This window comes from Carassius gibelio, chromosome B5 (genome assembly GCF_023724105.1).
Source record: "Carassius gibelio isolate Cgi1373 ecotype wild population from Czech Republic chromosome B5, carGib1.2-hapl.c, whole genome shotgun sequence".
NCBI lineage: Eukaryota > Metazoa > Chordata > Actinopteri > Cypriniformes > Cyprinidae > Carassius > Carassius gibelio.
The window spans coordinates 10,629,529-10,647,564 of NC_068400.1; the positions used below are offsets into that span (position 1 = coordinate 10,629,529).

General features: G+C 39.4%; 1 protein-coding gene across 1 annotated transcript in view; it reads left to right on the forward strand.

Annotated features, from left to right (window-relative positions):
• Positions 1-15,402, forward strand: part of mbd2 (methyl-CpG binding domain protein 2) — a 28,784-nt gene extending 13,382 nt beyond the window's left edge. Inside the window, exons 3-7 of the mRNA XM_052556916.1 lie at positions 1,485-1,622; positions 3,610-3,700; positions 7,442-7,619; positions 10,726-10,850; positions 14,987-15,402. Of these exons, the coding sequence (XP_052412876.1) occupies positions 1,485-1,622; positions 3,610-3,700; positions 7,442-7,619; positions 10,726-10,840 (522 nt within the window). The 3' untranslated portion in view covers positions 10,841-10,850; positions 14,987-15,402. The remainder of the gene's footprint in view (positions 1-1,484; positions 1,623-3,609; positions 3,701-7,441; positions 7,620-10,725; positions 10,851-14,986) is intronic.
• Positions 15,403-18,036: the final 2,634 nt, after the last annotated feature.

Genomic DNA, 18,036 nt, shown 5'->3' on the forward strand with positions numbered 1-18,036 from the left:
TGATATGATCTCAACCTTCATACACTTTCATTTTCAGTTCAGCAGACTCTCAGATTCTTCATGTGCTCTTAATGAGCTTATTAAAGGGAAAAACTTAATCATAATGAGTCATAACGTCTGATGAGGCAGGAAAGGTTTGTCTCAGATCCTGAGATCATGCATTCATAACTTCCAGAACAGGTCTGTGTTCGTCATGCTGGACGTTATAGAGGTGTGGTGACGCGCCTCGCCCCATGACACACTTCTGCCCTACAAACACACACACACACACACACGGACATACTCATACGCAGACACACAACACACACACACGCACAGGTTAGTTTTTGTGTAAAGTGTGTTCATCCCATAGGTGTAATGGTTTTTATTCTGTAGAAACTGTATATTCTATGGCCCTTCACCAACCCTACACCTAACCCTAACCCTCACAGGAAACTTTGTGCATTTTTACTTTCTCAAAAAAACTCATTCTGTATGATTTATAAGTGTTTTGAAAAATGGAGACATGGGTTATGTCCTCATAAGTCACCCTCTCCTTGTAATACCTGTGTCATACCCATGTCATTATACAGAGTTGTGTCCTGATATGATACACACACACACACACACACACACACACACACACAGACTCTCTCTCTCTCTCTCACACACACACACACACACAATGTTTCAGTATTACAGTTTAATGACAGCGAATGTGATGTAGACCAACAGAAAGGAGCTATGTGAAAGATCTGTATACATATAAAATCACTCATTCTTCTACTATAAATATAAATAAAATATATATTTATATATATTTTATAAATAAATATTTATTCATTTATTTTATTTTATTTTTCCATGCATATTAACTTTATTCTCATGAATTTTATTATTTTATTGAATTTTACTTATTTTAAACAAACACTTATTTTACATAATATTTCCTAAATATTCACTAAAATAATCGGCAATTGAATTCTTGACAATACTTATATAAAATGTATTTATATAGTTATTTGTTTATTTTATTTAATGAACTTTATTTTTTATTATGAATTTAATTTGAATGAATTCTATTTAGTTTATTTTAATGAATGTTTATATTTTATTGTATTAATGAATTTGTATTTATTTTAAACGAACACTTATTGTACATAATATTTCCTCAGAATTCACTAAAAACATTCAGTAATGTATGAGTGCATGTCTGACTGAAGAAGAGTGCACAGACTGATATGTGAGCTCTCTGTATTAATGCTGCTTTGTCCAGCAGCGCTTGTGCCCTTTTCCAAACAGTCCAGCAGTTGTCCGACCACATCTCTGAGTTCAGTTCGATCCTTCACTTTCACTGACCTCTGAATCGTCTAGTTCGGTCCTAGAACCTTGAGTGTATTCTCCTGCTGAAATGAGACAAAAGCGGCAGATTTTCAGCGTTTGGATCGTGATGTACAAAAGGACTTTTGTTTGAGTATTTTGTAAACGCGTCTCTGTGTTTGCAGGGGAAGCCGGATCTGAACACAGCGCTGCCCATCAGACAAACAGCCTCCATCTTCAAGCAGCCGGTCACTAAAGTGGTCAATCATCCCAACAACAAAGTCAAGACAGACCCCCAGAGAGCCACGGAGCAGCCCCGACAGGTGACTTCATCACTCAGAGTTTGCTCTCTTAAATGAGCAGGTTTGCTATGCACTTTGGTCAGTTCTATTTCTTTATTTCTATTTACCTTTTATTTTATTGCATTTTTTTCAATTAACGAAAACTAGTTTTTCAGTTTTAGTTATAACTTTAGCTCCATCAAATTGCTATTTTGTTACACGTTACATTTACTTACTATTCTAATAACAATAATTTATGCGTAATTACATGAAATGAACCCTAAGCCAAATCCTAATCCTAACCATATATTAAGTGCATGGAATTAATTAATATTACTAGGTGTTTAAACGTATAATTACACTGTAACAATGGCACCTTAAAATAGTGTAACCAAGTTAGCACTCATCTCTCTGGAATACTCTTTAAATGAAGAATTGCGTGCATCTTTAAGCAGTGTCTTAGCTTGACCACTAGAGGACGCTGGAGGAGCGTGTTTTTCCTCATTCTGCTCTCTGTTCAGCAGACAGGAAGTTCAGAGATGGATGTGGATGTTCTGTTTTCATTAATACACTCACATTCATCACATTTCAGACTTAAAGCTGGACATAAAGAGCACTTCTTACGTCTTGTTTTCTAGACTCACAGATATGATGCATGCTGCAGAAAATATTAATAATGTCAGAATAGATTTTAGAAGTAGAAATTGCAAAGGAAATCCTCTGACTGTGCTCTATTTCCTATATATAGGCCTATATGATGTGGGATTTATTTATCCATGCATTTGATGTTATTTAAAAAAATATATCTTTTATGTATGAAATTATTAATTTAGTTAATTAGGTTAAAATTGTATTTTTTATTTATGTATTATTTAGAAATTACTTATTTTGAAAATGTATTATAAATTATTCATTTATTTTTACATTTTCTGTCTCTCTCTCTCACACACACACACATACACACACACTCACACACACTCACTTACACTCACACAGATGTGATCACACGCACAAAATAAATGACAGTTTATCATAGATTCACATATAAAACAGCTAACATTGAGCTATTTTGCATGTGAGAGTTTGGCTTGAAGACACAGCCTCTGTGAGCGGACAGCTCAGTGATTTGAGCAGGTGTATGTGAATGAATCTGGTCTCACATATATCAGGGGCTGTTAGAGTATCCGCGGTGGTTTAGTTGTATGGGCCCCGCGGCGCTCGTTGGCGAGCTTCCTCTCAGTAGCTCCTGCTGTGTTTATGAGCAGTGGTTGTGTTTATGTGTCCCGCGGGCCGACCAGCGAACACACAAACACTCCTCCGGGCCGAACTCATTGAGTTTAATTCTTTAGAGCTGCTCTGAGATCAGCCGAGAACAACAGCCCTTTACTGTCATTGTGACCGGATCGAGACTCTGAAAACCTGAATATTGTTTTGTTGTTGTTGTAATTTGTTTTCAGTTTTAATACTTTAAACTTATTTATTTCAGTTAGTTGCCAAAGCAACATTTGTGTTTTTGTATTTCTATTGTAAGTCTTTCTGTAATATGAGACCCACGAGCACAAAACCAGTCATAAGGGTAATTGTTTTGGAACATAAATAAATGATCTCTCCAGTGATGTGTGGTTTGTTCGGAGGACAATATTTGTCTGAGATACAACTATCTGAAAATCTGGAATCTGAGGGAGCAAAAAAATCTAAATATTGAGAAAATCATCTTTAAAGTTATTCAGATGAAGTTCTTAGCAATGAATATTACTAATCAAACATTAAGTTTTGATATATTTACGGTATGAATTTTAATAAATATCTTCATGGAACATGATCTTTACTTAATATCCTAATGATTTTTGTCATAAAAGAGAAAGTATAAATGAGGTTCATACAATGTATTGTTGTCTATTTCTACAAATATAACTGTGACACTGATGCTGCTTCTGTGCTGCAGGGAGACATATTTCATATTCTTCACAGAATGAAGCTCTGAGTCTTCATGGGTTTGTTGTGTGTGTGTGTGTGTGTGTGTGTGCAGCTGTTCTGGGAGAAGCGGCTGAAGGGTCTGCGGTCGTGGGACGTGTCGGAGGAAGCGCTCAGGACGCTGGATCTGCCCAAGGGTTTACAGAGTAAGGCTGGTTGGGTCTGGGCTGAATGTGTGTGTGAGTGCTGGGTAACGTGTGTGTGTGTTAGCGCTGGGTAATGTGTGCATGAGCGCTGGGTAATGTGTGTGTGAGTGCTGGGTAATATGTGCATGAGCGCTGGGTAATGTGTGTGTGAGTGCTGGGTAATATGTGCATGAGCGCTGGGTAATGTGTGTGTGAGTGCTGGGTAATGTGTGTGTGTGTGTGAGTGCTGGGTAACGTGCGTGCAAGTGCCGGGTAACGTGTGTGTGTGTGAGCGCTGGGTAATGTGTGCATGAGCACTGGGTAATGTGTGTGTGAGTGCTGGGTAATGTGTGTGTGTGTGTGTGTGTGTGTGAGTGCTGGGTAACGTGTGTGTGTGTGTGTGTGTGTGTGTGTGTGTGTGAGCGCTGGGTAACGTGTGTTTGTGTGTGTGTGTGTGAGCGCCGGGTAAGGTTTGTGTGTGTGAGCGCTGGGTAACGTGTGTGTGTGTGTGAGCGCTGGGTAAGGTGTGTGTGTGAGCGCTGGGTAACGTGTATGTGTGAGCGCTGGGTAACCTGTGTGTGAGTGCTGGGTAACGTGTGTGTGTGTGAGCACTGGGTAATGTGTGTGTGTGTGTATGAGTGTTGGGTCACGTGTGTTTGTGTGTGTGAGCGCTGGGTAACGTGTGTGAGCGCCGGGTAAGGTTTGTGTGTGTGAGCGCTGGGTAACGTGTGTGTGTGTGAGCGCTGGGTAAGGTGTGTGTGTGTGAGCGCTGGGTAACGTGTGTGTGTGTGTGTGTGAGCGCTGGGTAAGGTGTGTGTGTGAGCGCTGGGTAATGTGTGTGTGTGTGTGAGCGCTGGGTAACGTGTATGTGTGAGCGCTGGGTAACCTGTGTGTGAGTGCTGGGTAACGTGTGTGTGTGTGTGTGTGAGCACTGGGTAATGTGTGTTTATGAGTGTTGGGTCACGTGTGTGTGTGTGTGTGTGTGTGTGAGAGTGCTGGGTAACGTGTGTGTGTGTGAGCGCTGGGTAACGTGTGTGTGAGCGCTGGGTAACGTGTGTGAGCGCTGGGTAACGTGTGTGAGCGCTGGGTAACGTGTGTGAGCGCTGGGTAATGTGTGTGTGTGAGCGCTGGGTAACGTGTGTGTGAGCGCTGGGTAATGTGTGTGTGTGTGAGCGCTGGGTATCCCGTGTGTTTTTTGTGTGTGTGTGAGCGCTGGGAAACGCGTGTGTGTGTGTGTGAGCGCTGGGTAACGTGTGTGCGTGTGTGTGTGTGAGCGCTGGGTTAACGCATGTGTGTGTGAGTGCTGGGTAACGTGTGTGTGTGTGTGTGAGCACTGGGTAACGTGTGTGTGTGTGTGTGTGAGCACTGGGTAACGTGTGTGTGTGTGTGTGTGAGCGCTGGGTAATGTGTGTGTGTGTGAGCGCTGGGTATCCCGTGTGTTTTTTGTGTGTGTGTGAGCGCTGGGAAACGCGTGTGTGTGTGTGTGAGCGCTGGGTAACGTGTGTGCGTGTGTGTGTGTGAGCGCTGGGTAACGCATGTGTGTGTGAGTGCTGGGTAACGTGTGTGTGTGTGTGTGAGCACTGGGTAACGTGTGTGTGTGTGTGTGTGAGCGCTGGGTAACGTTTGTGTGTGTGTGTGTGAGCGCTGGGTAATGGTGTGTGTGTGTGTGTGTGTGTGTGTGTGAGCGCTGGGTAATGGTGTGTGTGTGTGTGAGCGCTGGGTAATGGTGTGTGTGCGTGAGCGCTGGGTAACGCGTGTGTGTGTGAGCGCTGGGTAACGTGTGTGTGTGTGAGCGCTGGGTAACGTTTGTGTGTGTGTGTGAGCGCTGGGTAACGTTTGTGTGTGTGTGTGAGCGCTGGGTAACGTTTGTGTGTGTGTGTGTGAGCGCTGGGTAACGTTTGTGTGTGTGTGTGTGAGCGCTGGGTAATGGTGTGTGTGTGTGTGCGCTGGGTAACGCGCGTGTGTGTGAGCGCTGGGTAACGTGTGTGTGTGTGCGCTGGGTAACGTGTGTGTGTGTGAGCGCTGGGTAACGTTTGTGTGTGTGTGTGAGCGCTGGGTAATGGTGTGTGTGTGTGTGCGCTGGGTAACGCGTGTGTGTGTGAGCGCTGGGTAACGTGTGTGTGTGTGTGAGCGCTGTGTAAAGTGTGTGAGCGCTCGGTAATGTGTGTGTGTGAGCGCTGTGTAACGTGTGTGTGTGTGTGTGAGCGCTGTGTAACATGCGTGTGTGTGTGTGAGAGCTGTGTAACGTGTGTGTGTGTGTGAGCGCTGGGTAACGTGTGTGTGTGAGCGCTGGGTAATGTGTGTGTGTGTGAGCGCTGGGTAACGTGTGTGTGTTTGTGAGCGCTGGGTAGCGTGTGTTTGTGAGCGCTGGGTAACGCGTATGTGAGCGCTGGGTAAAGTGTGTGTGAGCGCTGGGTAACGTGTGTGTGTGTGAGCGCTGTGTAACGTGTGTGTGTGTGTGTGTGTGTGTGTGAGCGCTGTGTAACGTGTGTGTGTGTGTGAGAGCTGTGTAACGTGTGTGTGAGTGGGAGCGCTGGGTAATGTGTGTGTGTGTGAGCGCTGGGTAACATGTGTGTGTGTTTGTGAGCGCTGGGTAGCGTGTGTTTGTGAGCGCTGGGTAACGCGTGTTTGTGAGCGCTGGGTAACGCGTGTGTGAGCGCTGGGTAAAGTGTGTGTGAGCGCTGGGTAATGTGTGTGTGAGCGCTGGGTAACGTGTGTGTGTGTGTGTGTGTGAGCGCTGGGTAACATGTGTGTGAGCGCTGGGTAACGCGTATGTGAGCGCTGGGTAAAGTGTGTGTGTGTGTGTGTGTGTGAGTGCTGGGTAACGTGTGTGTGAGAGCGCTGGGTAACGTGTGTGAGCGCTGGGTAACGTGTGTGTGTGTGTGTGTGTGTGAGCGCTGGGTAATGTGTGTGTGTGTGTGTGTGTGTGAGCGCTGGGTAACGTGTGTGTGTGAGTGCTGGGTAACGTGTGTGTGAGCGCTGGGTAACGTGTGTGTGTGTGTGTGTGTGAGCGCTGGGTAACGTGTGTGTGAGCGCTTGGTAACGTGTGTGTGAGCGCTGGGTAACGTGTGTGTGTGTGTGAGCGCTGGGTAACGTGTGTGAGCGCTGGGTAATGTGTGTGTGTGTGTGTGTGAGCGCTGGTTAACGTGTGTGTGTGAATGCTGGGTAACGTGTGTGAGCGCTGGGTAACGTGTGTGTGTGTGTGTGTGAGCGCTGGGTAACGTGTGTGTGAGAGCGCTGGGTAACGTGTGTGAGCGCTGGGTAACGTGTGTGTGTGTGTGTGAGCGCTGGGTAACGTGTGTGTGTGCGTGTGAGCGCTGGGTAACGTGTGTGTGTGTGTGTGTGAGAGCGCTGGGTAACGTTGGGTAATGTGTGTGTGTGTGTGTGAGCGCTGGGTAACGTGTGTGTGTGTGAGCGCTGGGTAACGTGTGTGTGAGCGCTGGGTAATGTGTATGTGAGCGCTGGGTAACGTGTGCGTGTGAGCGCTGGGTAACGTGTGTGTGTGTGTGTGAGAGCGCTGGGTAACGTTGGGTAATGTGTGTGTGTGTGTGTGAGCGCTGGGTAACGTGTGTGTGTGTGAGCGCTGGGTAACGTGTGTGTGAGCGCTGGGTAATGTGTATGTGAGCGCTGGGTAACGTGTGCGTGTGAGCGCTGGGTAACGTGTGTGTGTGTGAGAGCTGGGTAACGTGTGCGTGTGAGCGCTGGGTAACGTGTGTGTGTGTGTGCGTGTGAGCGCTGGGTAACGTGTGTGCTGTGGTGCAGGTTTGGGACCGGACTCGACGGATGAGACGCTCCTGTCGGCCATCGCTAGCGCTCTGCACATGAGCTCGGCGCCCATCACGGGTCAGACGTCCTCCGCGGCCGAGAAGAACCCGGCCATATGGCTGAACACATCACAGCCGCTCTGCAAGGCCTTCACCGTCACAGATGAAGACATACGGTGAGTCCTCTGACCGGTCACAGATACTCCACATCACTGGACATCAAATGTGTAACTTTAACACACTAATATTTCATGCATTATAGAAATATTTTAATTCATTAGTTATGCCTTTCCATCTAATGTATCATTGTATATTAATGCATTAATTTGCCTATATATATATATATATATATATATATATATATATATATATATATATATATATATATATATATATATATATATATATATATATATTTTTTTTTTTTTTTATGTATTAAAGCTGCAGTAGGGAACTTTTGTAAAAATATATTTTTGACATATTTGTTAAACCTGTCATTATGTCCTGACAGTAGAATATGAGACAGATAATCTGTGAAAAAATCAAGCTCCTCTGGCTCCTCCCAGTGTCCTATTGCCATTTGCAGAAACTCCATCGCTCCCGGTAAAAAACAACCAATCAGAGCTGCGGTCCGTAACTTTGTTTGTGTTCAAAATGTAGAAAAATGTATATAATAAGCGAGTACACCATGAATCCATTTTCCAAACCGTGTTTTTAGCTTGTCCTGAATCACTAGGGTGCACCTATAATAAGTGTTTATATTCGGACTATTTTAGATTGCTTCGGGGATACCGCGGCGGAGTAACCCAGTACCTTTGTGATTCTTCATAGACATAAACAGAGAGAAGTAGTTCCGGCTACGATGTTCTTCCGCAAGACGCAAGCAGTTCTGTTTATTAACCGCTAGAGCGTCAAAAGTTCCCTACCACAGCTTTAATTGACTTATAGTACTTAAAGCTGCAATCCATACTTTTAATGGTTAAAAATTATCCAAAATCAGTATTTTGCAGGTTCTCAAACAGATGTGGAAAAAAGAGGCAAAACTTAATGTCTGCAACTTTAAGCTTTTCATCTAATATTTTTATTATTTTTTATTTTTTATTTTAGTGCATTAATTCTGCCTATGTTTTTTTTAATCTAATATTTGATCATATAATATTTTATTTACATGTTTTTCTTATTTAATGCATTAATTGTGCTTTGCAATGCACCGAATAATGAATTTCCAGTTATAATACATTATAACAATTTTAAATTTTATTTGACATTTAAATATTTAAGTACTTTAAAGTTTTCCTCTAATATTTATCTTTTATTTTAGCTTTATTTGTTATTAACAGCAACAGTTGAAAAATACTGAAAGCCTTTATATATAATGCATTATAAAAGTGTTTGAATGCGTTGATTATTCCCTGTAATGCATCTCATAATCACTGTGCAGTGGTTAAACGCTGGTCAACAGAAGTTTGGGCTGAACCATTAACACTGAATAAATGAGTCGGACTGATCAGTGACGTCTGGATCCACTCACCAAGATCAAACTAGGGTTTTTATGTTCAGGTATTGTGTTCAGAGCAAACTATAGATAAGAGATTCTTTATAACAAATAACTTTGTGAGGTCACGATGAACTAAAACGACTGACTGCTTTTTAGTGATTTATAAGCAGAGTGCTTTTTGTTCATAGGACAGCACTGAAATGCAAACTATTTATTTATTTGTTTACTTAATAAAAAAAATCATAGTTTTAAAGTGTATTTATTTATTTTAACATTTTTTTTTTTACTTTGTTTAATTTTATGGCATCTTACGGCAGTTTTCCAGTCCAAAACACAAGATGGCAGTAGATGCACACGCATGCAGCACGTGTGTGTGTGTGTGTGTGTGTGTGTGTGTGTGTTTAGACTCATGCAGCAGAGCTGTGTGTTGTCTGTGAGGGCCAGAGAGATTTCAGTCTCCGTGTTCTTCATTTCTAAGAAGGAAGCGACTGAGAGGTTATATGAGCAGGAATCAGTGATGGTGTGATGTGCATTAGTGTGTGTTCATATACAGATCTTGTGTGTGTGCACTGATGGAAACACAGCACTGTCAGCCACTTCATGCACATCATTATCATTCAGGACACACTCCTTCCTCCGTCTCATAAGAGCTGCGACAAAGGCCTCCGTGAGTGTGTGTGTGTGTGTGTGTGTGTTGTTCTTTATGAGCATCTGATGACAGCAGCATGCTCAGGATTCTACAGGATCTTCCCTCAATGATGTTTAGAAACATTAGTCAAGACGTCTTGGACCCAAACAGTCATGATTTAATTTTTCATCTTCATTTTCTTCTTCTCTGACCTTTCCCATTAAAGAGATCATTCAGCCAAAAATGATCATTCATGTCACCTTCTTTCTTCAGTGGAACACCAGAGATGTTTTCAAGGACATCAGTGTCCCTGCAGCACACAAGCAGTCATCAGCAGCTCAGGTGTATTTGGAGAAATAGACAACAATACACTGTATGGGCCAAAAATCATTAGGATATTAAGTAAAGATCATGTTCATGAAGATATTTAGTAAATCTCCTACTGTAAATATATCAAAACTTAATGTTTGATTAGTAATATTCATTGCTAAGAACTTCATCTGAACAACTTTAAAGATGATTTTCTCAATATTTTGATTTTTTCGCTCCCTCAGATTCCAGATTTTCTAATAGTTGTATCTCAGACAAAGATGATAAAATCAAAATACATTTCGCCTGGTGAACTCAATGAAATGACTAAATTCAGTCACTAAAATGACTCACTGAAAATAAATTAAATCTAGAATGATTTAAACCTAAATAAAAATGACAGGATTAAAAAAAAAAAAAAAAAAAAAAAACGGAAAATATAAAAATACATTTCAAAATCGAAGTAAAAATGTTAATTCTAAAATAACACTGGACCTTATTGAATTTCAATAAATAATAATAATAAAAAGAAAAACATTGTGACATTTCTCAATATATATGGTTTAGTTAGTTTTCTGTGCAGGTTTGCAGCAGTATAAGTGATGATTGACTGAGCTCTGTATGAATAACCACTAGCTGTTAATGTGTCAGTATGTTAATGAGCCCTTATTTAGTCTTTAGTGCTTCTTCTGAAGGTGATCTGTGTTTGATTAGATGCTCAGACATCTGTTTATCCCGTTTGTGTAAGTTGAGTTGAACATCAGAAGAGAAGAGAAGCTGTAGTTGTGGGTTTGATTGACAGGCCGGCTCAGAGCCTTCATCCCGCTCTCCTCCTCTTCCTCCTCAGGGAGCAGGAGCTGAAGGTGCATCAGGCGCGCCGCAGTCTGGAGGAAGCTCTGATGGCCGACGGTCTGGCGCGAGCCGCTGAGTCCAGACGAGACACGCAGGGCAGAGCGGCGTAAGGACAGACAGGTGAGGACACTTCATTACTGCACTTAATCAGTTATGAATGGGTGCCGTCAGAATCAGAGTCCAAATAAGACATTAAGTCTAAATCAGGAGAGAAATCTGCAAAGGTAAAGTACGTGTGAATTTCTTGTTGATGTCTTTATCAGCTGTTTGGACTCTAATTCTGACGGCACCCTTTCACTGCAGAGCATCCATTGGTGAGACACTGATGTTCTTTATTCCTCTCTCTCTCTCTCTGAGCTCACTCTACCATCAAATATTCAGAGGCTCATTAAGACTCAGTCTCATCACTTCAGCCTCTTCTTCATCATTCCTCTGACTCCTTTTTTTTTTTTTTTTTAGGAAATGAATAGTTAATATCCGTCAGTGAGATCTGCTCCTCCAGTCACACGTTAGCTGAAGCAGCTTTGCACTGGCTGTTTCTCTGAGCTCTCTCTGTCTTATTTCCACAAGCTCATCTCCAGTTTATTTTCTGCCCTGATAAAAGCTCTAACGCACATCATGTGCTGTTTCTACCTGATGTTCACACAGAATGCACTTTTGATGGGGCACTTTTTAATGTAAACATGCATTCGACGTATGTGCATGCTGTTTAAACTTAACCCCTTATATCATGTTCAAACACCATCATGATGTTCTGGATCAATTCAGTACAATTCACCAAAAATCACACTATGAAAACCATATTTGACAACTTTTGTTGCTGGAAACAACATTTGTTTTCCATGAAATGTGAATATTATAAATAGTATTTAAAATATTTTGATTTATTTAATATCTTTAGATGTAAATTCTGTTTTTAAATTTAACATTAATACTTCTCACACATAAAAAAAATAAAAATTAATGATTTGTTAAACCCATTTTTCTGAAATGTGAATATTATATTAAAATATTTAGTTTTATTTTTACATTTAAAATCTAGATTTTTTTTTACATTATTTTGTAATTTTTTAAAAACATGAATACTTCTCACACATTTAGAAAAAAAAGGAAATATGAGAACATTAAAGAAACTGTATTTGAATGATTTTGTTTTTTGTGAAATGTAATTTTTATTAATGGTTTATTGTTTTATTTTAAATTTAAAATAAAAAATGTTCAATTTGTATTATTTTAAATTTGTAAATATTTTTTTTTTGGTTGGTATTAGTACTTCTAACACTTTACCAAAACCATTTTTATGAATGTGAATATTATAAACAAAATATTCTTATATTTTATTATTATATTATTTTCTCTAAAATGTAGATTTTATGGTAAACAATTGTTGATTGCTTCTGTTGTCATCATTTGTAATTAGCTTTTGATAAAAGCGTCTGATAAATGACTAAATATAAATGTAAATACACTTTTTTTTATTTCTCATTACACAGACTTTAAGTGAGAAATAGTCTCACACTTCAAGTATTTCCCGCATCTGATTGATCCAGAACACAATATAAGCTCAGTTTTATTGTTAAATGCCAAAACAGATTCTGTGTGAATAGTCTCTAATAGTCAGTTAGTTAGTTAGATAGACTTCTTGAATTTTAGTATTTAGATAGTTTTGGCCATTTTAGCTGTATGTGAACACGAGTGACATCGTGTGTTAATGAGCTGATGATTGTGATGTCATCATGATTTCTGCAGCTGATCTGATCACACACATGAAGCTCTGTACAGTGATGTTTGCTGATGTTTATCTCTCGATGGGAATGAATGTGTTTATCTGACACAAAACACCATTTAAATACAAATTAGTGCATGCACGGAAACCAGTAGCGTGTGCATTAATTCCACTGGTGTGTTTGTAAGATAAATGAGTGTGTCCTCAGAATCCAGAGCAGCTTTCCTTTCATTCACTCGCTTTTGTCTGTAGGTTTGCTTTGTTGTGTGTTCGTATGAAGCTTTTCTCAGGAATTTCTTTCAGTGTTTTCTCAGTGCTATTAGAAAAAGGCATGCAACACTTTTTACAGACTTGAGTGTTGCAGGTTATTGTATTAACTCAAAATAAATCATTGAAAATGTGTTAAATTAAATAATTGGTAACTGAAATAAAAATTAAATATAAAAAAAAAAACATTTGAGCTAATTTCTGATTTTCATTTAATTTAACTGGATGTTTTAACCCAAACGACATTAAAAACAGTGTTATTATAGTAAACTAAAACATTAAACACATGATCAAATATTAGAAAAAACCAATACTGATGGGACTCCGCTTAATGTTTATTGATAATGAGAACATAAACTGATTTCAATACAGATGTAAATATGGAATAAAACATGTGTTGTGTAGTTTATTTGGTGAAAGGTCTGCAGTGGATCCAGACACATTGACCAATCACAGCGAGCCTCTTCATAATAGCGTGTGTTTAATGTTTAATTAATGCTTGTGCTTTCAGGCAAACTCTTAAATTGTGGGGCAGTTTGTGTTAATTACCCCTTTATCCTGAGATCTAGCAGAAGTGAAAAGCTTCTGCTAATGAAGATGCAAATGACCCGCTCCGCTCCTGGATTGATTGTGCAGCTCTCTCTTTATTCCTGTGATGGACGCGCATAACAACTTAAGAAAGATGAAACACATCCAGCATTAAGATGATTTTAACTCAAACACATAGAGTCTATAATCATAATAACACTTCCTCCAGTGAAGAAGTGCATCTGCTGTTGTTGTTTGGATCTGTTTAAACGCTGCTTGATCTGTGCAGATTTCTCTCCTGATTCAGAACAGAACACTTTTTCACTGGAGGAAGTGTTATTCTGGATTATAGACTCTATGTGTTTGAGTTAAAATCATCTTAATGCTGGATGTGTTTCAGGTTTTGTCTTCTCCAGATGTTCACTGATGGACTGGAGTGCTGTGGATTATTGGGATGTTTTTATCAGACTCTCATTCTGACGGCACCCATTCACTGCAGAGGATATGTTTGTTTTCAGTCATGCGTGAGTGAAATCATGATGTCGATTACTCAGAAAATGCTGTCGATGGAGCTTTTAGAAACACTGTTCCGCTTCTGTTGACCCTGGATATGTTTTGTATATTTCGGTTGTTCTCTCGTTCCGTCTGTTTCACTCGTTCATGTCGAGGGGGTTTCCTGTGCAGCCGTTATTGATCTGTGTGGATCTCTGAGGGCTTTTTAACATCCGCTGTAGTGAAAGACTCTTCCTCTGCTGTAACACTTCATCTTCATCTTCTGACCTCACACACCCGCACAAACACTCACATGCACAAGCGCACACACTCACATATGCGCACACACTCACAGGCTCACACACGCACACACACTCACAGGCTCACACACGCACACACACTCACATGCACACATGCACACACACACTCACATGCACACATGCACACACACACTCACATGCACACATGCACACACACACTCACATGCACATATGCATACACACGCACACACAATCACATGCACACACACTCACATGCACACACGCACAAACACACACACACACACACACACACTCACATGCACATATGCACACACACTCACACACAATCACATGCACACACACTCTCACACACACATGCACACACACTCACATGCACACACGCACAAACACACACATACACACACTCACATGCACACATGCACACACACTCACATGCTCACATGCACACACACTCACATGCACATATGCACACACACGCACACACAATCACATGCACACACACTCACATGCACACATGCACATATGCACACACACTCTCACACACATATGCACACACACTCACATGCACACACGCACAAACACACACATGCACACACACTCACATGCACACATGCACACACACTCACATGCTCACATGCACACACACTCACATGCACACATACACACACACTCACATGCACATATGCACACACACGCACACACAATCACATGCACACACACTCACATGCACACATGCACATATGCACACACACTCTCACACACACATGCACACACACTCACATGCACACATGCACAAACACACACACTCACATGCGCACTCACTCACACACACACACACTTCTATGTTTTATGGAGACTCTCCATCAGTGTAAGGGTTTTTTATACTGTACAAACTGTGTTTTCTTCCCCTAGTCCTAAACCCATCTCTCACATTTTCTGAAAGCCTGATTTTTATTTTGCAGGTTTGTCAGTGCACTGGAGTCCAGCTCCGCCCTCGGTGGACGCCTGGATATGATGTCATCAGTCTGCGTCAGCAGCACACATTCAATAACCCATTATCAATAGCTTCAACCAAGGCCTTTTTAAACTAGAGCGTATATTTTGATGTACATATCTATATATAATTGAGAACAATGCTTTTACTCAGAGCAATACTTCATCACGTCAAATCAGGTCACCGTCGCTGGGTTTGTATCGCAAACTCTTTTTACTTTCGTTTGGTGTCATTGCTCTCTTCAGGGTTTGTAACAAATGATTAATACGCCTGCAAACGTATGAATGAAAAATGCTTATTTAAGAAAAAATTTTTATACCTTGAGATAAAAATGTGTACATTTCTTGCATCATTCTAGAGTAAATAAAAGATTATATTCACAAATATGATCTTGTGTTTTACTTCAACAGACTTTCATCTTTCATTCTTTAAAATAGAATGTTTGTGTCCAATATACAATTTATAATATGTATAATTAATTGTTGTTGTAGTCATTATATAAATAAATATTATAATTAATTATACATGTTATTTTTTCTATCAAAAAAGTATTTATACAAAAACTAGTGGAAGGGTTTGGTACTGCGCCTGAACAAAATCTCACTGAAAGCTCTTTTTTTGGTAATATCAACCTCAAATTTGGAGCACAACTTCTTTAGATTAATAGCTTTAATTTTCATTCCACTTTTAGAGTGAAATGTTTTATGATCTAGAAAATATTGATTTCATTTACAATTAGAAAAATATATTTTTATGAACTTCTGCAGCTTAAAAAAATTAAATAAAATATATATATAACTTTTTTCCACTTCTTCACTCTTCTTTAAAAGAGTCTGTCCTGTAAAGCATTCAGGATTTATGAGTTTCAGTTGAAAATATATTTTTCATGTCTATGTTCACGGGTCATAAATGCATTATAATCAGTGTTGGGGAAAGTTACTTTTTAAAAGTAATCTGTTACAATATTGTGTTACTTCATAAACCGAAACATCCATTACGAAGTTATTTCACTAGTTATTTGAAAAAAAGTAATTTATTTAACGTGCATTACTTGTGTTACTTACTGATTATAATTACTGCATAAATATAAATAAATCCGGTTTACAAATAAAACATTGAACTAGTAAATATTACATTAATTACATTTTTTAAAAGGTCATTTTTATCACCTGTAAGCAACATTTAATTAAATAGATACATTTAATTGTTTTCAAAAAATTGCAGCAAAATGAATAAAGTTTATGCTTCGATCAAGAAAAATAACCAGTGTGGGATCAGAAAAATAAACATGTTTAATTGCTGGTTTTTGCATGCATTTTTATTTATTTTTTAATTCTGACCCCATTAGTAGATATTGTTTTTCCTTGTTTTACTCACTTAATTTTTTGTAGAATTTTCAAAAGCAAGTTTTAATATTTTGTCATTTTAGTTCTGTCTTGATTTTAGAATGTTAAGATATTTATACTGAAAGATCCTTTTTTTTTCTGCAGTGTATATTTTGCAAAACACGTGTTTTTCACCTGATATATTTTTTGGAGATTTTTGGAGTTTTGCACCATTCAAAATTGAACTGCAATGAAATTCACCTGTAATTTTAAAGAAACAAAAAAAGTCCACCGGTGGAAGAACACTTCATTTCCCAGAATGCATCACCTGGGTTGAATTTCCTTGAATTGCAATTCATTGAATTCCTCTTCCTGTCCTTCCAATTCAATTCCTAATTCCATTCATCTTCCACTAATGCCATTTGATTTTATATCTAGAATCATATTGTGACATTCGTTTAGTGTCTAATTTCAAATGATGTAATTTTTGTTTGTTGGAGAAATGATTCAAAGTTATGAAGCATGGAGTAGCGCTGGAAGTCAGAATTACATGTGGTTATTAACACTGCCACATCTGATTTAGACGAGTGAAGGAACAGATCACAGTATAGTTTTAGATTTCATACACTTTCATAGCCTGCTCATTTACAGATGGGAGTGTATTATCCAGTGATTTGTCTCTCACTTCAAACGAGCGATTCGTTAATCTCACTTCATCTGTCTGATGATTAATAAAGGACTGTCTTGAGAATGTATTGTATAAATCAAAAATGTATTTCTCTGGTATTAAAAGGTTTCTGCAGATGTATAACATTTTATTTCACCCTTCAAACAAATGAAGAACTTATAAAAGCTCTTAAATTAGAGAAATTCAACTTATATAACAACTGTTATTACATTACATGTTGCATGCACTGCAAAGATCAGTCAGTCAGTCAATCTTCTAGAAGAATAAAAATAGATTGACCTGCGATGTCAAATGATGTTGAAGTCTTGTTCTTTGTTAATTTGACATCCAGACACTGGAAAGAGTGAATTGTGTTGTGGAAATGGTGAAAATGATGATGGAACGGGATGCTGAAGTCTCCAAGGTGTCCATGAGTCTCTCACACAGACTCTCAGTGAACGGCTGAAGTCTGGATCAGGGATTGATCAACGCTCCCTGTCCGTCAAACCTCTTCATGTCCCTCTAATTAAAACTAAAGCTACAACTAAATCCATAAAAGTTACAATATTTGAAAAAGTGTTGTGTTTGGTGTCCAATCAGACGGAGTGCTGTGTTTGTGGGCGGGGTCAGCTGGTCTATAGATCATTCAGATGCTTTTGTTTCCTCCCTGAAGAACTGAGATTGATGTTCCTGTGCAGACAGGAAGTTCATCACGAGGCTCAGTGGAGCGAGTCAGCCGTCCGTCTGCTGGATTATTGATCTCCGCTCACGTATACAGACTCTACAGTCAACTCGACATCATCTCAGTTCTCCTCAATTCTCTCCTACATTGATAAAAATAGCATTTAATTAAGAAACAGTACACTTTTTGTTTCTCTAGTCAACATAATTCATCCTTTTAGTCTTTGTGAAATCACCTCTAACCCCAGTGATCATATCAGAATTATTAGTTTACTAATACTAAAAAAATTACCTAACACACTCTTTTCATTACCAATATATATATATATATATATATATATATAT